This window comes from Cottoperca gobio, chromosome 2, assembly GCF_900634415.1.
Source record: "Cottoperca gobio chromosome 2, fCotGob3.1, whole genome shotgun sequence".
Lineage (NCBI taxonomy): Eukaryota > Metazoa > Chordata > Actinopteri > Perciformes > Bovichtidae > Cottoperca > Cottoperca gobio.
In genome coordinates, this window is record NC_041356.1 from 4763508 (window position 1) to 4784401 (window position 20894).

A 20894-nucleotide genomic window follows, 5' to 3' on the forward strand; every position below is an offset into this window, starting at 1 on the left:
GCTTTATGACTTTACAACTTGAGTAAGCTCAGCTCCTTGAAATTTGATTAGAGAGCCCCCCCCCCCCACCACCACCCCACCCCACGGACTGTTTGAGATCAATGCTAATCCTTCAGGAAAGCATCAAAGAGTCTCTGGAGGCAGATCCACCCGGCTCACCTGACAGCTGGATAGATTACTGCATGTGTGTGTGTGTGTGTGTGTGTGTGTGTGTGTGTGTGTGTGTGTGTGTGTGTGTGTGTGTGTGTGTGTGTGTAGCACTTCCCTTCTTCCTGTGACTTTGCTGCCAAGTTACGGGACAGTCATTGTAAGAGTTGGGGCTCAAATGACTCTAATAGATGCTGTAGGGAAGTATTAGGAAAATAAATACAAAATGTGTTTTTAAAATGAGTAATATCTAAATATTTGAGGCTGATTCATTGTTGCAGTCACTATCAATGTTATGTTAGGCCGACTGCACACAATTAGTTCTTGATCATTATGTCTTGTAGGATATAAATGTATTTAATAACAGTGTTAAATAATATCCAGTTGAACCAGATTCAACATACCGGATGGTGCCCAATACACCAGCTAAGTCCATATCAAATAAGTAATGAAAGGTGAAACAATATTGTGCAAAACCTTGGTCACTTTCACAGCTATAATCATATCAAAATTCAATATGTTGCGAAGGAAATTAGAAAAAACGACTTCCTGTAAGCAATAAAATGTGAGCGGCTGAAAGTGAGGCGTCTCCAACGTATTCACGTATTCGCTGCTCATATAGTGCTAAAGAAACTCTACGCAAATAAATATGTCATCATGTTAAAAGAAAATGTTATCGGGTTAACAACATTTCTATCAGACGGGGTTTGATCTGGTCTTTGATCCTTTATGTACAGCCAGCTGACGCTCAGACGCCGTACTGTACATGTACCGGCTGGTGGTAGATGTGAAGCCCCCGAGCGTTAAAGCCACCACGTCTGTGCAAACATTGATCAGAACATCCTTAAATGTTAGCGATTTACATCAAAGTCCAAAGAGCTGGAGGAGTAATGATTATCAGCTGTACCAATTGAAGGCAGCAGACACACGCCTGGTCTGTCGACTACACACACACACACCTCTCCTACTTTCTCACTACACGTGTGATCCTTTGTTAGGCAATAGCTGCTGTTAGTCTGTAAATTACAGCCTGTCTACCTGGTCCAGCCCTTCAATCTGAAGCTGCAGGGTTGATTCCTGCCTATAATCTTATATCGCTCTGTGGTGGGATGACGTGTTTCATTCGTTATGTGGGTTGGATATGTGGAACTATTTGTTCCCATTGCTGGCTATGAGAAAGAACAACAAGATTATTGTATCAAGGAATAAGAAAAATGGGTGTAAAAAGTGTTGTACCTCAACCACCGCACAACAGTTTGTCTCAATTATTGTAGACTGGAATGACAAAAGAATCAGATTGTACTCGCATTTTTTATCGGCTTGTTGTCATTACAGGTATTTTATCTAATTCATTGTTGTAGAAATGGGGAATCATGTGACGGGATGAGTAATAAGTGTATGTGTTTCATGGATTATTCGAATGATAAAAAAGATATGAGTAAAAAATGAAGTACTTTGTGGGTCTGTTGAGGTTGCATGAGACTGCAAAATCCTAGTTATATAACAGTGACAGTGAGTGATGGAGACAGATACAGACATCCATACTCAACGGAAAAGAACACGTGTTTGGATTTTTCTGATATTTATAACAGTTGTTGCCCAACACAACATGTAGGTTTGATCAAATACTGAGTTTCTGAATGTCATATTAAATATCTTGTCAGTATGAGCAGTAGCTACACTTAGCAGACATGCCTTCAGTGCTACAAAGCTCCCCTGGGTTACAGCTGGAAGTAAGAGGGGGTCATAGGACAAGGTCATCGCCCTTACTCACTTTTAATTAGAGAGACAGATGTGTACAGACTAACATAGCTTAAGATAGAATAAAGGAGACACATGCATGAAAAAGGAAGGAATGCAGGTTAAAGGAAAAGAACACAGATGAGTCCCGCCCACCTCTAACAGGCAATAACAACTTTTTGGACTGTGCAACATGTCATCACAACAACGAACAAAAGGTCTTGAGTCACACAATGGCCATAAAAACACATTCTGGCCATAAAAGGCCAGCAAACGTCCGCATGAGGGTTTTTTTTAGCCCGGCAATCAAAATCACGTTCCAGTTTAACAGCGGAGCCCATGCTGAGGCCCAGGCTGAGATCAGAAAGAAGAGACAGACAGAAAAAAAACAGAGGTGGTGGACAGAGCCGGAGAAAGACTGAGGGAGAGAGAGACAAGAGAGGAGAAGGGATGAAAGAAAAACAAGCAGGAAGAGGAATGTGGAGACAAAGTCATGGGTGGATAAAAAAAAGAGTGAAAGAATTCCAGCGAGAGATAGAGATAGACTGAGAGAAGGGGAAGAGGGACGGAGACATATGGATTTGATTACAAGCCGATGATGTCATGTGTGTATGTCAGGTAATCAGCCCCGGGGCTGTGCATATCTCACAAGCATGTGTGTGTCAGACCGGGCCTCGGCTGCGACGGCTGCATGTGTCTGATGTGCAGCAGGAATTACACCAAACACAAAATTGCGCGCGGTGGAGAGGGTGAGTGTGTGTGTGTGTGTGTGTGTGCCTTTTGTCTGGCTCTGCTGCTCACACATATCGCTACAGGGCAACAACAAAAAAAACATGTCGAAATGTGTCACACAGACATACATTCACTCTGCAGCTCTCACAGAGGTAGGAAATCTTTGGCTTCCATCTGGTTTGGTCATTAATGGTTTATCAGACTCATGCTAGATATCAGGTACCAGCCAGTGCACACACACACACACACACACACACACACACACACACACACACACACACACACACACACACACACACACACACACACACACACACACACACACACACACACACACGCACACACACTTACAAACTCTCACACAGGTGTCTGTTCTGTGAGCATTAGCAACACTTTAATGCGCTCATACGACAGCTGTACTTTTGGTCCGGAGACTGTTCAAGTTGCAGAAATCAGAGATATCTCATAGCATGTGTTCACTCACACACCCCCATCCTAAAAATGCGTTTTACTTATGTTTATGTGTCATAATATGTGTGACGTCGACTATACTGACTTGTATCTGTGAAGAGTTTGTCACTATGGAGGTGCTTTCATATTCCTCTACTGAATTGGGAGATGTCTGCACACTTTCCTAAAATCTGAGATTCAGATAGATTACCATCCAATCGCTGTCTAGAGCGCAAACACCGACACACAACGGGGAAACACCGAGACCGGCCAGTACAGAGAGCGAGAGTTCGCATTAGCATAGAGAAAGTTTAGAAACGAGATAAATATAATGTGCTAATTACACTGATACATCCTTTCATTCACCCATGTAGCTCATGTTGTCATTTGTCCCCTCTTGGAAGTTCCAGCTCAGAAGAACACGCCAGTGTGGTGAAATACCAGAGGACCATGCTTCGGGATCTAATAACCGCCTTGCCGAACCGCACACGTAGCTCATGCAAACCAAATCCCAAACCTCTACATTCTTTTGTGTATTGTCAGCACGATAGTCCTCCCATAGAGGTTACATAATACATCATCATCTCCCCACTATTTGTCATTTGGCAGTGACTTGTCACAGCAAACATGTTTGTGTGGCCTGCTCTTGTGTTTGATCCACAACATCTGTTTCACGTATACAGTATCCAAATATGTCCAGATCCAGAAATAGAATCTAATTTTGGATGACCGAATTGTTTGTTCCAAGAACAAACAGCTTGTTGCACGGAAATGGGAGAGAACACAAAATCATAGTTTAGAACTGGAGGTCAGTGGGCAGTTGTTGGACTCTGTGACACATAATGCCTTTTAAATTGCCTGAAATCAATCCTGCTTGACCCAAGTGTGCACTACAGTTCCCCAATCCCCATGGATATGTGGCAAATCAAAACAATTGAGTTCAGAGTGCTTCAGGGAAAAGTCTCTCAGCAGTCGAGTCGTCAAGCTTTCAAGCCGACTGGTGGTCAACAACACGTGAGAAGCACCATACGGCGCTTAAAGAAAAGTCTACCCCAATCCAACGTTTTGAATAACAAGTTTAAGACTTGCAGTATTCTCCAAACAAAGTCAAATGTGGTTGTTTGCACAGGCAACCTGGCGAGTTCCTGACCAAAAGGATATGCTATCTTTGGCTTCTATTGGCGCTGTGTGCACAAGCTGGCCATCCAAATGTATTCACACAGACTCATTCATTATCATCCAACAGCGGTCTCCTCCAATTGGTAGAAAACGCTGTGATTAATTCCAAGTTTCTTACATAAGTCGTCGGGCAATATGTTTTCGGTTTAGCTCTTTTTAAGAACTTGCGAGTCGTGTCTGGCTCCAGCGGCAACTCACGAAAGTTGATCCATCTGTCACTAAACAACTTCAAGTCGCAGTGTGTACTCTGTGTATTTGTATTTGGAGAACACATAATTACATTTAGCTTGCAGTACACTGTTGGCTAAGGCATGGAAGTTACATTTCTGGACTTTTTTGTTGTCCAGAAGATGGTTAGTAGATGCTGAAGCTTCAGGCGAACGTTCAGTCGAGTCATGGAGCCAGGTTGGATGTTGTGCGTGGGTCGAAGATGTACGCCGTCTTTTTGTATTTTTTTTACACGAGAATCCTGCCAAGTGCAGCTTTAAATGAATTTGGCAAATCTCTGTGTCCCTCAACCAGGTTGGCAAACGTAGGTCGTAACATTTAGTAGTGGTTACCTCAGCCATTGTGAAGCCATGAGATATTTTATTTAATGGGCACGGGATAGGAAGAGTCTTGCCCTTATTATTCGCTCACACGGATGGAATGAGTTAGAACTGCAACGTGCTGCCTGAAAGCACAAAGTGGCACAATACATTTTCATTACAGACCTTATGTATATGTGACTAATTAGCCGTTTTATTGCATACCGTGCATCGTCGCCTTGCGTCAAATATGAGCTCCTGCTGCTCTTGCAACGTGTTTGTCACTACTTGAGTTTGGGCACCATGCAGTGTCAGCGCTCCCTTTGTTTGAATAAACAGGGCACATTTTTCTCAGAACAATAGAAACACTGACAGCAAAGCAATAACCTGCCTATACAATTGGCTCCCATCATGCGACAGTAGATGACGCACGATGTTAAGACTTTTAAAAGATGGATTTGGCCACAAGTTATAGCCTGAGAAATGCATGAGTTAGGTCAGAGCGATCTGATAATGAACGTCAACACTGAAGCATTGTGAGCGGAACAATGTGCCACTGATAAAGAGCTCTGTGTGCTGGCTTATGCTATGATTACACTGCTGCATGGAAATCCATTATTTTGTTTGTGGAGCCATTACCTTGAAGCCACTTCTACACCCGCAGGTGTTTAGCTACCCAACCCTCGCCTCAGACATTCTCACAATGTCGGTCGCAACATGTACCAGTCGTGGAAAGTAACAAAGTACATGCACTCAAGTACTGTACGGAATTGTGAGGAACTTGTACTTCATTATAAGTGTGAGCTTTAGAGGTGCTGGGAGGCTGATCTTTGATTTACCTTTACACAGCCAGGCGATCTGTTAGCATTTGCTTCCAGTCTTTATGCTAAGGTAACTGTCTCGGTGTGAGAGTGCTATAATATGTGTATTATATATATATATATATATATATATATATATATAGCTCTGGCTGATTCTGCACGAGTACATTTACTTTTAAAGTATAATTGCTAATAATACTTTGCTTAATAATTTGAATACTTCCTCCATCACTGATTTCTACTCATGCGCCACATCTCACTGTAAAGAATCAATGGTATAAATGGAGCCTGTGTAAGAGACCATGTTGAGAGAAACGCTGAATTTCTGGGAATAAAAAAGCTATTGTATGCACCATAGCATGTTAGCAGTGTTAGCATTCCTCCGAGACTGAGCGGGAGATGCTAGCAGCTCTTAACACTCCATGATTTCAAATCAGGAATGGCTAATAAACCATTTGGGTGAAACTGTCAGAATGTCAGGGCTGTGATTATACATTTCACACGTCGAAGACGCATGTTACACGTCTTGACTTGTTCTTCATTGGTCTCAGTTACAAATCCTCATCCAAGATCTTCTTATTAACTTTGCAAGCAGATCCCCCCCCCCCCCTCCTCCTCCTCCCCCGCTCCTTGACTGAGTAAATGACTTATGTTGACAAGAGCCAGAAGAGAAACACTGAAACTGGAACTCCGTGTCTGTCTTCACCTCCTGCCCTCCTCTGGAGCAGTGACAGAGCAGGTAGATATTTCACACATTACATACGTCAAGAGAAACCCTTTCCCTCTCCTCTGCCACATCCTTTACACAAGTTACTTTACTTTACTTTAGGAGACTCGCTCAAACACACCACGCAGTTACACATGCGAGCGAGCACACCCCCTTTTTGCGAGCCTCTGCAATGCAAAGCTCCATATAAGGGCATGGTGATGATGTAATGGTCCATAGGCAGGGAGCACATCCCTTATTGTTTGGTCTGACTGCAGGAATGCCCACATTACAGCTACTAAGAGAGTGAGAGACAGACAGAGAGAAGAGTAGAGGGACGGTGTTGTACGGCAAGATAATGAGCTTATGGCAGTGAAGCCGGGGAAGCCTTTGGCGCAGGTAGGCACGCTGAACATTACTACTCAACTCTCACTTTAAGGGGGAAAACTTTCAAAACTTGTTTTAAAAGAGTTGTCAATGTTAGACAAATGTTAAAATGTAGCATCCTTCCATCCTGGTGTTCTTGTGTACTTTGTATTACTAACTTTAATGGTGTGTGTTTTAAAAAAAGTACTTATTTTGGCTTTAACTCTGCTGCTTTTTTGCGCTGTTAATTCTGAAATCTACTAGTTTATGAAACTTTAACTAAAGTAGAATCATTTTTGTTATCCAAGTCAGTAAAAATCCAGCATTTACTAAAGAACCTCAAGGTATTTAAGGAAGTCCAAGTTTGAAATTATTTTTTTGAATGTGTCAAATCGTGGTAACTTAATGTTTAAGTTTGAGTAATTTCACATTTAATTCAATTTACTTAATGAAAAGAAGAATTTTGATTCATTGCTCAGAAAAGAAACGTTCGTCTGGTCGTCTTAAGCAAAGATATGAAGTATTTAGACCGTAATGAATCTCAGTCTTCATGTCAGAAAGATGTGTTCAGCATGTCACATTTACAGTCCTGGGCAGCAATTTGTCAAGGTAATATAATCGTAGACAACTTAGTTCCGCACGCACAAGATACCAAAATGAATAGTACAAGGATCATGTGGCATCCCATGTGTGTAGAACAAAAAGACATAAGAGATACAGTATGGCGGACAGTAGATAACACATTCTGTGATTATACTATATGTTAAATACATACTGTATGTACAGCCCGTTATTATGAAGGACCAAAAGGGGCATTTAGTATTTAAAAAGGTATAATCAAGTTCTTTTGATGGCTTTTTATTGTCGCATGAATTAATTTCTTCTCTTCCCTCGATGGACTGTGGTTGTGAAAATCAAGATGAAACTCTAAAATGAATGTTTCATACATTAATGATGCTGATATGAGTCATCTCAAGACCGTCTCTGCATTAAGCAGCAGATATGTTTTGAGGAAATTATGATCCGTGGGAGATTTCGGGTTCCATAATGTTTATTCGGCATTTTGGAAATACTGCATCATCTAATATATTCATATTCTTTTTAGGACACAAACTTCTACATCTAGGTCTCTTTTGGTAACACACCACTTTATTAACCATATCACCACTAGCAGGAAGTTAATAAATATCCGAGCTACATATTTTACACATGTTGATTGCACTCTGGGGGCATATCACTTAGCCTGTGTGGACTTTACGTTCAGTCCGTGCACTGCATCAATCAGCGTCTCCCCTTCAAACTCTGTCACACATGAGAGCATTCAGCCCACAGTCCACATGTGAAAGCGGAGGTGACCGTGTGTGTATGCGCAGGATATACGGCTCTGTACATACATGACCTAATCACTTGTGGTTAGGAAATGACATATGGAACGTGAAACACAGCTTTAAGCAGCGGGTGAGCCACAGTTTCCAGCTTCGGGAGCCACGTGAAGAGAGGGAAGCCCTCTGTGAAGCTGCACTGCTGGGACTAGTTGTGACTCCCTGACGGCTCACAACTGGATGTTTCCTTTTCTTCTTTAATGGCATTTATGTTAGCTTACATTTTGAGGGAAAGGCAAAAATACATTTGCAGAAAAGCCAAAAACAATCCCGTAAAGTTGAGAAATCCCACTTTGGCACCCTAATGACTGTTCAACCCATTTTTCCATGACAACATTAACGACCCGCAGCGGTGGTCATACATCCATTTTTTTTTTTACGGGAAAACAATTTGAAATCGGTGCCTGATGCACAGGCTGCAGAGTGGGTGGTGGTGGTGTGGGGGGGGGGGGGGGGGGTGTAATGTTGATAACCATGAGGCTGTTCTGTCACCAGCTTTATGTGCAGCACTTTAAACATTATTCCTCCAAAAATAATTTTCAAGCTGTAGGGATCAGAGCTCTCCAACAACGGCGAAATAAAACACGATGAGGAAGGAAACATGGAAAATACATCTGTAATATTTATGTGTTCACTGAACGCACATGGCAACTGCTTCTACTGGCTTCAACTGGACGGCGAGTGTTGGTCAGTTGGGCCTCTACTCCTCGTTAAAGTATGTATGGTTGGTCTCCAGCCTTAGTTAAGGGTCAGCTGCAGGATAATGTCTTTTGTCCCTCCCAGCTATATAACATGCAGACTTACAAGTCTAACAACAAAAATGGTCCCAGATGTGGCTCTGTTGGACAAATACGCTCATCTATGTGTGTGTCCCTGATGCTGAAAAAGTTCAGGAACAACTAATCTGCACCAACATTTCCGTATGAACCACAAAGTACATCGGGAAAAGCGCAATATAGTCCCATAAAGGGCTAAAAGTGATTTCACTGCTGTGTTTTGGGCATATGAGCCATGTAGTTTCCTCTCTAAGGATTTGCCTTTATTAGTGCAAAGTGTTCTTGCATGCAGGATACAGGATTAATATCCAGTTCAGGACTTAGAAGTATTTTAAAGGCGAGTGACAGGCAGAGTTTTCCAGGCCTACTAGGGAACAAAGTGCATTTCTCTTTCTATTTTGGCTGATGACATCACTAGAAAAACAGCGGGGACTGAGATAAGAGATTGAATAAACAGAGTTGTCTGCTTGTTTCACTTATAAACTCAGTGTTAAACAATCCACTCCAAGAAAAGATCTTTTCCCAACACATGCATGTTTCAAGATAAGGCTCCTGGCGTGACATTCTTATCCAGAGTCCTTGAACGTTACGATGATTAAAATGTTTCATCGACACTGCCAGTTAATAACAAGGGCAACACAGACATCTGAGCACCTGGAATACTCACAGACCTTAAAATAAAAAGATTCAGGTTCCTTTGAAAACCATAAAGTCTAAAATAGAAGCCCTGTGAGCCAAAATGTCAGATCTTTTAAATAAATTAAATGTAGCAATACCAAAGAGTAGAGAAACTCTTACAAGTAAAAGTCATGCATTCAAAAAGTATAGACATACAAATGGGATGCAAACAATATAAGTGCTAATTATGCAGAATGGCCCGTTTCAGAATAGTACACTATTGTATTATAGTCACTTACCCATTCATGTGTGGGCAGTTCTTCAATGTTGCAGCACTAACACCTGTATACACTGCTGGGTGTTGCATTCATAGCCTGAATCTGCAGTGGAACTACTGTCATAAATAAAGTTAAATAGAGAAAACCCTCAAAATGTTGTGGAGTATAAAGCGACACAACATGGAAGTACTCCTCAAAGTTGTATTAAGGTACAGCACTTGAGTAAATGTACTTTCCACCACTGCTAAATGTTAACCAACACACTGACTCTGTATAGAACCTGGCTGAGTGTTTTTTTTAACAGGATACAGTTTACATAAAATAAAGTTTACAGCACAATTCATAATGAACAATAAAAAAGTGCATCTGCTTCTTAAAACACGACCACAAAAATACACATCTCATAATCCACCCGAACCACACTAATAATAAATATTCATATCCTTGTAATATTTTATTGACTGTTTGGTCGGGATGTAATTGCAACACATGGATGCAGTTCCACGTGTCGTCGTCTTCCCTCTTACACCTCCCCCCCCCCTTTATCAGCTACCGGAGAAAGAAATGACATATGCTCCACTGCTGAGAAGTGACCCACCCTTCCACACTTACATCATGGCCCACAATCCAAGTGAACATGTGGAATTAGTGATCCCTAAGTGTGAGTTTGTGTGTGTGGGGGAATTTTTGTATAAACTCTGAGGGACTGTAATTGCCTTTGGAAGCCGGGGGAATTCCTTTAAATGTATAAGAAAAAAAACAGGGAGGGTAGGTGGTGGTGGTTTTGGTAAAAGGGGGGGGGGGGGTTTGGTAGTAGAGGAACCCCTTAATTAAAGGATTGTTCCATGCCAGTGGGCCATTTGTGTGGAAATGCTTGGCAGCTGCACACACAGCAGTCATAACATACCTTCTCCTGGGACTGGAGGCACTTTGGCCCTGCGATGTGTACATGTGCCAAACGTACTGACCCCGGCCACGCACTGCAACTTCATCCACTGGCACACGTGCAATGTACCTTGACATCATTTGAGTACTGTACTTATATGTGGAAATGTGAGATAGAAGTAGCTGTGGAAATATAAATATGACATTCTCTCCTTTCTGAACGATTCTTTTTCTTAACTGATTTTTGTAGTCTGTAGTGGTGAAAAAACAAACTGTAGACTATCCACAAGCGCTCCACATTTCAGGATTGCATACAAATTTTTTTTTCTGATTTTAAACTGTCTTGATGTGCAAGGACTTGTTATTTGCCCATTTTCTTGCTCTTGTGCCAACGTTTTCCTCTGAGTCAAGTATTTATTCAACACACAATGAGCATACTCTACACTTGAATACATAGCTCATGTTTGATGAAAGATACACTAAAATAACTGCAGATTACCATTAAACAACGGCGACATCATCAAAGAACATCCTGGTTTGATATGTCCTTAGTATAGTTTTACTCATCTTATCTAGTGGGATCATTTTCAGAGTTTAACATCAACATTTGGCTGCATGTCAGTCATACATCATTATTTCCCAGAGGACTATGTTACATACTCAAACACTATGGAAAGTGATTGTTAAACTCAAGACCTAATATTTACAGCAGTAACTCAGGTTTCCAAACCATAAGAGAATTAGTTGGCAACAAGGGAACACAAAAAAAAGTAACCCCAGGTATTTCAGACTACCAACCTGAGAGTTAAAGTAATGCTTTTTATGATGTGTTAAATTTTCCATGACATAAAAACATTAGTCCTCCTCAGAAATGCAGGGAAAATAACAGTGTTTATGATGTGTCAGGGCTCGGAGAAGTGGGTCCAATGGGTAATGACAGTGGGGGTGTAGGGTTTCTGTAGCACCTTTCATATATAACATAAGCCAATAAAAGACTGACATTTTAGATGTATCAATGATTTAAATATGTGTTGCTCCAAAATTCACTGGAAAGTTAATCATAAAAGAATTACAAAAAGTAAAGTGGCATAAAATGAGTGCAACTATTAGAAAATGCAACTGCAGGGGGAAAGTAACAATCTTCTATTTGTATGTACTTTCTATATGCAAATTCTGAATTGGATTGCTGAAAGATAATGTTTGCCTTTTTTTAATGCAGGTTGAAGCTGTTAATTGATCAGGACAAGGACTACCAAGAAAGAAGGGACGACGAAAACAACAAAAAGGTCACAAGTCTGAAGGAAGAGCTGACAAAACTCAAGTCATTTGCGTTGATGGTTGTGGATGAACAACAGCGTCTCACTGAGCAACTGAATCAACAAACAGCAAAGGTCCAAGAACTGAGTGCCAGTGCTTCACAAGCCCAGGAGGAGCTCAGCTCAGCTAATGCCCGTCTGCAGGAAGAGGAGCAAAAGGTCTTTCGCTTGGAGGCTGAGCTGCGTGACCACGCCGGTCGATACCATCAGGAACAAGAGACCATGACTGCCAAATTGACCAGCGAGGATGCCCAAAACAGGCAGCTGCGCCAGAAACTGTCAGCTCTCAGCAGGCAGCTTGATGAGCTGGAAGAGACCAACAAGACCCTGCGTAGAGCTGAGGAGGAACTGCAGGAGCTAAGGGACAAAATTAGCCGTGGTGAGTGTGGAAACTCTAGCCTCATGTCTGAGCTTGAAGAGTTACGGAAAAGGGTTCTTGAGATGGAGGGAAAGGATGAAGAGTTGATCAGAATGGAGGACCACTGCAGGGACCTCAACAGAAAACTGGAGAAAGAGGCCAATCAAAGCCGGAGTTTGAAGGCTGAAGTTGATAAACTGAACAACAGAATTATGGACTTAGAGAAATTAGAGGACGCATTCAGCAAAAGCAAACAAGAATGCAACTCCCTCAAAAGTAACCTGGAGAAGGAGAGGATGGTGTCAAAGGTTCTGACCAGTGAGCTAGAAGTCTTGAAAGTCAGAGTCAAAGAACTGGAGGATGCTGAGAGTCAACTGGGAAAGACAGAGCTGACACTGAAGGAAGATCTAACGAAGTTAAAGACTCTGACAGTCATGCTGGTGGATGAGAGGAAGGCAATGGCAGAGAAGCTAAAGCAAATGGATAACAAGGTCCAGAACAGCACTGGCAAATTTCAGGCTGAACAGGACAAAGTCACATCAGTCACAGAGAAGCTAATTGAGGAGAGCAAGAAAGCACTGAGGTCAAAGGCTGAGCTGGAAGAGAAAATGTGGGGCGCGACAAAGGAAAGGGATGACTTGAAAGCCCAGTTGAGTGCTGAAGTGGAAAAGAGCAACGATTTAGAGTCCAAGATCAATATGATGAAGAAAAGGTTGCAATCGCTTGAGAACATAGAAAGAGAATACGTGAGAAACAAAGCTAAAGAGGAGCACAACAAAACCCCCATTGCTAACCGCTTCCAACAAGACGACAACAAAGTAAAGGATTTGACACAGGAGGTTGAACGCCTCAGACGCAAGTTAAAGGACATGAAGGTGGTAGAAGGTGACCTCTTAAAAACAGAGGAGTTTGAATCACTGGAGAAAAGATTTACCAATGAACAAGAGAAAGGTAAAGCCTTGATGGAAGACCTGGAAATATCCAGAAAAGAACTTTCAAAGTACCAACTGGCTGAAAAGAAAGAGTGCAACCAAGAGCATGTTCTTTATAAACGCTTGAAGGAGGAGGAGGCAAAGTCTAGTCATTTGACCAGAGAGGTAGCAGCTCTGAAAGAGAAGATCCATGAATACATGGGAACAGAGGACTCCATTTGCCGCATGAAAACTGACCACTCTACACTCCAAAGAAAACTGACCCAGCAGGAGGTCAGAAACAAAGAACTGGCCAGAGAAATGGAGACACTCACGCGGGAGCTTGAGAGATATAGACGCTTTAGCAAAAGTCTTCGCCCTGGCATGAATGGAAGGCGCTTTTCAGACCTTCATGTTTCCACCAAGGAGGTTCAGACAGAGCCGGACCTCATGTCTGCCAACTGTAAGACAATGGCCCCACTGGAACGTGCTGTGGTGAACGGGAAGCTGTACGACGAGAGCGAACCAGAGGAGAATGCAAATTACAGCAACGAGCTTCAGCTCGCCAAATGCAGCCCCTCACTAATCAATAATGTAAATAATCTAAACAATTTGAGAAGAGCTCGAGTTCCGTTCCTTAAAAACAAAGACACCCCCAGTCAGGTGAATGGTAAAGTGCAACCACGGCAGAATGGCAACCACGTTCAGCCAGGAGATGTTGTGTTGACCCACAGTCCTGGGCAGCCTCTACACATTAAAGTGACTCCTGACCACGGACATAACACAGCAACGCTAGAGATCACCAGCCCGACCACAGAAAACACCCAGTCATTCACCAGCACCGCCGTCATACCCACAAGTGGAGGTCCACCCAAACAGAGAATTACCATCATCCAGAATGCTTCCATATCCCCTACTGCTAAATCCATTTCTCCAACAACAAAATCTAAAGGTTCCCCCATCTCTGACGAACTGTGTTCACCAGATAGGGCCCTATCACCTTACACTATGGCTACATACTCGAGAGCAATGTCTCCAGACTCTTGTGGCTCTGTAACACCAGACAGAGCCATGTCACCTATACAAATAGTGTCGGTCACAACAGGCACCCCTGAACGCTCCCTTTCCACGGAACCAGTGGAGGTTGTTGGAGGGCACGCCGTCTTCCGTGTGACCCCGGAAAGACAAAGCAACTGGCAGGTCCAGAGGTCTAACAGCTCTGGGCCAAACGTCATCACCACAGAGGACAACAAAATCCACATTCACTTAGGGAGCCCCTTCATTCAGAGCATCAGTACTCAGTCGCAAACACTGAGTCCATGCCACACACCTGGACTCCAGGAGCAAAGGTGCAGTACTCCTACTACCAAAGGCACCAACAAAATCACAAGTAGCATCATGATTAAGCCCACCTCCACCCCAATCCAAAGGCCATCACAAATTACAGTAAGTAATGTCTATGACTGACCTGATAAACCCTCCATCCCATCCTTTGTTCCTGAATCCTGCCCATGAGATCCAATACAACCATAGACCCGTATACCCCAACTCTATACCCCGATACATTTACGTGTCTGTTTTACTTGATTTATGAGTTTAAACCAAGGTTTGAATGTTTCCTTTTTATTTTGGTTGGTTTGCTTGGTTCTGTGTGATTACGTTCAAACAATTGTTTGCCTGCATGAGAAAACAATATCATTTGAAAGCACTAAAAAAATTTGATTTAATTTGACGTAACACCAGGTTTTAATTTATGTGCACTTACTGTATTGTACTCAGTGGCCAATTTGCCATGTAGTCAGACTATTCACACTGATGTATCATATCAGCTTTTATACTTCATATTACACATACTGCATTACGATTAAGTTGTTTGGTTTTCTGAGAATTAAAGTGTGCAAAAAGATGTGTTATGTTTTATAGTTTGTCATCCATGCTTGCCAATTTCATTTATTCACTAAATCCAGCATGTTTTGAATGTGTAAAATTAAAAATATATATATAATCTGGGGAAAATTAGATCAGATTGAAATGAAATGTTTGATTTTTGGTGCATGCACAGTAACTTTTTAACACTGAAGATTTCAATACAATGTGTTCATGTTGCAGCGTGTAATCAAAAGATTTCAATTCACTTTCTCAGATTTGAACATAAAGACTGTCAAGACTTTGTTAGACCTAATTAAATAATACCCAAGTGGAAGACTTGTCTGAAAAACCTTTGTGCTCATACTTACCCGATTACAAGACAAAAAACAACTTCTGGGATTCTCACATGTGTTCGCTTGCTTGAGTTAAAATCATAGGCTGAGGTCATAGTTTCTTCTAACATCCAAAGCACAGAAACCCAGAGACCGAGAATGAAAACCAGCGTGATGAGAACTCGATGTTCTCAGATGATACAACGGAAACTCTGCTTGAAACCTTTAAAACGCAAGAGTGGTGCTCCATAAAGATTTGGTAGAATTACAGTTGCCTTTTCTCCACTGGACTTTCATTTATTACTAAAACATGGTGAGAATAGTAGGTTCCTGAAACATGGGTACTGTTGAGCATGTAAAGTTTTCTTAAAGTTGGTTAAAAAAAACATACAAATGATGGTAAATTGATCTTTCTAAGGTCCTCAATGAAAAACTAAATTAGCATCAGATCAATACATTGGTTAATAAGACTATACCTTCACTTCCTTGGCTATCATCCACCACGTTGAGGTGTCCTTGAGCAAGACATTTAATCCCTACTGGATGTTGCTTTAAAAAATATCCATCTGGGATTGACATATTATGACAAGGAAAATCCTTCAAATCAGATCTTTCATTTCTGGAAGAAAGAAGAAAAACTGCCCATGTTGTTGCACATTTCTGAGAGCGCTGCCACCGAGCGTTGCACCCCAGGAAACACACTTCATCAAAAAGCCCCTTCAGAAAACCCGATACGTCTTGGATTTAGAAACACTAATGTATTTGTTGATAGTTCAACCTCAGAGGTCTTTTAGCAGAAAGTCTCACTTAGCTTGCTATTCATTGTGTAGTAACACAAAACGTCTGTTTTAGTTTGCTTTCTCCCATGAATCATGTCCTTTGAAATGAATCATCCGTACAATTTACGAATGTTCCTCCATGTATATGCATTCTTCTCCATGTGGTTTCATGTGCCCACAGTGGAAACACTACCACATACATGCGATCTGTTGAACTAAATCTGTCCTGAAGGTCAGAAGATGCTGCTGCTGAGGGGATGGAGGCTGACAGACGGGCATGGGAGGGATGTGGGAGAAGATGCAGTGGGGAGGATGTGGGAGGATTTTCTCTGTCATATATGTCATGTCTCAATACAAAGCTAATGTAAGAACAAAATACATCTTAAAGATAGAAGAATAGCCAAGTTGTATAACCAGAGACTTTCTTGCAGTCAATCAAAGTAAGAAGCTAAGTCATAATGCGAGTAAAGTAAGTTATGAATATGTAATGTGTCCATTAATATAGCCTGAAGCCACAGAGAGGTCTGTAGTAGATGTAGTAGTAGTAGTAGTAGTAGTAGTAGTAGTAGTAGTAGTAGTAGTAGTCTATAGATGTAGTGGTGCTACACGTGCATGTATCTTTTATACAATTACACACGCAAACCTTATCTTAGTATTTCAGATGATTAGCTGGCTTTCAAAGAGTGGATGCAGAGCAATACGAGACGCACTGTATCAACTGGGCAGTGTGTGTGTGTGTGTGTGTGTGTGTGTGTGTGTGTGTGTGTGTGTGTGTGTGTGTGTGTGTGTGTGTGTGTGTGTGTGTGTGTCAGACACTGGCTGGTGTTTATTGCTGTATATTCATCCAGAGTGCTAATTGAGCTCAACGTCTAGCCATCACAGTGGAGAAGCTAACAATGCTAGCTCCAAACCTGTCATGAAATTATCCCCGGGCTCTGTGCAAAGAAGAAGCAGCCACATATAACTGTCCAAAGACATGAAGTCAAATAATGTCACTTGTCCTCCAGGGTCCATCCCCCGTCCCTAAACTCTCATTCCAAAAATAAAGAGCTTGAATTAGATGTAACATTACTCTTTAATGTACAACAAGCAGACGGCTATCTTTGTCATGAACAGAGCTCAATTCTCCAAACTACTACAAAACTTGGACCAAGTCCTTAACGTAATTTAGCAAGACAACTGTTGCAGGAAAGAGCTGAATCCAAACCCCCACACACACACACACACACACACACACACACACACACACACACACACACACACACACACACACACACACAAACCAGTGTGACAAGGAGGAGATGATTAAATCAAGCATTACATTGAGTGAGCGTGAAGCAGCGCAGCTGGAGAAACCGGATCCAAAGCAGTCTGGGCACAATGAAGTGATGCAGGGGCTAAACAAGATGCTATTCATTAGACCACTAGTATATGAGAACGCATCCAGCAGCTGGGATTACTGTCTGCGACCTCAATTACCCCCTGACTCACTTTAGACTGACTCGATTCATAAACTGTACACGTCTGGTTCGGCCAAGAAGGACAGATCTGCGAATGGTTTCCCTGCCAGACTGATAGAATGAGTATCAAGTGTCACGCTGGAAGCCAAAGCCTACAGCGATGCTTCTGTTGCCATCACACTGAACTCACAGCGATACTGGGGGGGTGAAAAAAATGTAATTTTTTAACAATTTAAAAGTCTAATTACAACACTGCGTGGCAGAAAGGCGAGGTGTGTATCACACTGCAGGCGAGAGCGGATTTCCTCACTCTGATAATGAACCCGCAGGAATTTGCTCACCTTGACCCACGGGCACAATAAAAGCAGGGCCGGACAATAAACAGCGGCATGGGGCCCGCTCTCTAAACAAAAGGCTTCCCAGTGCGTGTGAGTGAGAGGGCAGACACTGTGAGAGGAGCCTCTCTCTCTCCCACCGCAACACAAGCACCAAAACAAACCTCGTGTTTGGTCGCCGTGGAAACAGCCGGGCCGGTATTGCAGAGGAAGTACTTAGTTGAACTCCTGCTGCAGAGCTGATATACGAGCACACAAAGCCGCACATTAAGGCCTCTCTCCATGTTAAATCAACAACACTCCCATGACGTGGAGCCCCGTGCACAAGTTCTGGCCCATTAGCTTTGTTGGAGCACAGGCTCTACTTATTCTGAAATGTATACTCCGCATGAATATTTAAGGATATAGTTCACTGCAGGTTTTTTGTTAATTCTCAAAACCTCAAGCAGCACATGAACATATCCAAGTGCTTTTCTCAAGCGGGTCGTTTGGTGTGTTGCTTGGGAATACAGCGCGAGTGGTGTGATGAAACTCTCGGAAATACTGGAAAGTTTCTCCATGACACATTCTGTCAGAGTGGGAGCTCTTTGTCTCTGTTGCAAAATGCTTTTTTTTGTTACAAAAACATGCATTTGGCATACAGATATTGACATGCTGCAGGAATATTAGTTCAATTTGGTTATTTGAGGTGGTGTATGAGGGCATCTTATCAGCACATTTTTGCAAAATGCAATTAACTTTTGCAAAAAGGGAGGTGCTGAGGAAAAGGAAAAACCAAGCTGTGACAATGTGATTGAAAATTATATTACGTGGCAATTAGATCCCACGATAACTTTGAAGAAAATAATTGCCTGCTGAGTCATTTAGTCTCAGGAGCAGAGACACATTTGACTTCATCCATCTGGATGAGTTTAAAGATGTGTGATTTATAGAGCTAATTTAGACATATAGAAACACAATATTTGAAGAAACATTTAACATCTCTGAGGTCACTTGTAAATGTGGAAACTTCTTATCACGGTAAACAGGATGTAGTTTCTACTGTATGAGGACAGATCCAGAGTGATACTGCCTCGCTGCACATGTAAACACGCTGATTGAAATGTGATTCTGCAGTAAGTGTGGAGTAAGTTGTTTAAGAATCTGAGAAATGTGATGTTTCCCATATTATATCCTTTTCTTGTTTGCAGACAAACACTGGTTTCAAAGCAACAAACTCACACGGTTATTAATGAAGGGAGAAACTGGGACTATATTGTATTTTATAGTATTAAAATATTTTTATCGGCAAGCCATAACTCTCTTCCATTTAGAGTATTTCATACAGGATATGGTAAATAAAATAAGAATATTTCTAGGGCTGAAACTAACGATTATTTTTATTATTGATTCATATTCAGACTTTTTTCTCGATGAAGGGAAAAATCCTTTTGTCTATAAAATGTCAGAAAATAGAGGAAAAATGCACCGAAATAATTTATTATATTATCAAAATAGTTGCCGGTTAATTTTCTTTTGATGGTTTATTTAATTAAATTAAGTAATTGCTGCACCTTAATAAAAAAAGTTTTTTTTAACACACGGTTAGATGTACAAAAGAAAAACAATAATAGTAATAATTATAATATTTCCATAGTGGTAGCCTTTTCACTTATTGACATTATTTACAATTTACAATTAGACTGAACAATACAATAGAACAATATGAATTACAGTTTCATAGTTACAATGTCTAATTACAAAGAGAAGTGCAGCAGTCGTGCAGTATAAGTTTGGCACTGAGGTCATCTGCCGTCCATAATGTATGATTTGATATCATCTAGTGGTCATTATCAGTATTGCATCAGATCTTTACTGAGATACTGAAAACAATTCATTCTGTGGAGCAAACCTACCTCTGCTACCTCTGCTACCTCTGCTCCCCCCCCCCCCCCACTTCTTCACTTTCCCTGCTGCGAGTCACAGCACAGTGTTACCTCTCTGTGTGCGACTTGACCTCATCGTTTGTCTGTCTTTCCACAGATACCTTTAGAAGCATTCCGACGACCGGGACCGACAAGGATCCCCAAACCGAAGGGCTACGGCCCCCAGAAAGGGACAAACAGCCCGGCACCAAACCTGGAGCTGCAGAGCAAGAGTCCGCAGGCGCCGCACACAGAGCAAGCCGCGGGGAAGGAGCAGCACACACACACGGATGCAGCACACATCAACAACCCAAACCTGGTCAACCGCAGGCTGTGATGTCACCGATGCTCAAATCATCCTCATAGTTACTCTAGATATTAAACTGAATATCTGAAAGTTTAGAATAACTCAGTGTTTTGCATAAAGTCTCTCTAGTGATTGTAATAGATAACTATAAGTCAAATTCTAATATTGTTTTTCAATCTTAAAAGAATAAAGCAGCTCCTCCATCTCTAATCCTCATCTGTGGTGCTCTGAAAACACACGTGTCAACATGTCCACTGTGTGCACTCTGTGTTAGCTGTAAATAAAGCGACAAAACATTTTAGAAAGTAGTTCCTACGTCACAGATTTGTGTGAAGATGTGTGTGATCAAAATAAATGAAACTGAAGTGTAATACTAGAGCGTTAAGTATGTTACATGTTATGTTGTTCAATGAGAAGTAATGTTTCTTTGTATCGTCAGCGTTTGTATCGATCTTTCAGAACTTTACCTGTTGAGCCATTTATCCATTTCTAGGGATGGAACACGTGGACATTTTGTAAACAAGTGGCAATAATGTACATACGTGTATAAGTGATGTGTTGTAACGCAGCTCCTTCATAGTGGTCATGTCTACAATGTGACATTTGTGTTATTTTTGGTTATCAATAAAGACTTTTTATACCTGGAACAAGAGAAACGTCTCTGATCTGATATGAAAAATCATGCTGATACCGTGATACTGTATATATTGATCAAA

General features: G+C 41.6%; 1 protein-coding gene across 3 annotated transcripts in view; it reads left to right on the forward strand.

Moving 5' to 3' along the window:
• The window catches only part of filip1l (filamin A interacting protein 1-like), a 62127-nt gene extending 41303 nt beyond the window's left edge, over window positions 1–20824 (forward strand). The window contains exons 5-6 of one of the 3 annotated variants that reach the window (XM_029446902.1): window positions 11827–14638; window positions 19990–20824. In XM_029446902.1, coding sequence (XP_029302762.1) covers window positions 11827–14638; window positions 19990–20208 — 3031 coding nt within the window. In that variant the 3' untranslated portion in view covers window positions 20209–20824. Of the gene's footprint in view, window positions 1–6574; window positions 6702–11826; window positions 15396–19989 lie in introns of those variants that run through there. The other 2 variants (XM_029446893.1, XM_029446885.1) reach the window with 2 other exon arrangements.
• The last annotated feature ends 70 nt before the right edge of the window (window positions 20825–20894 follow it).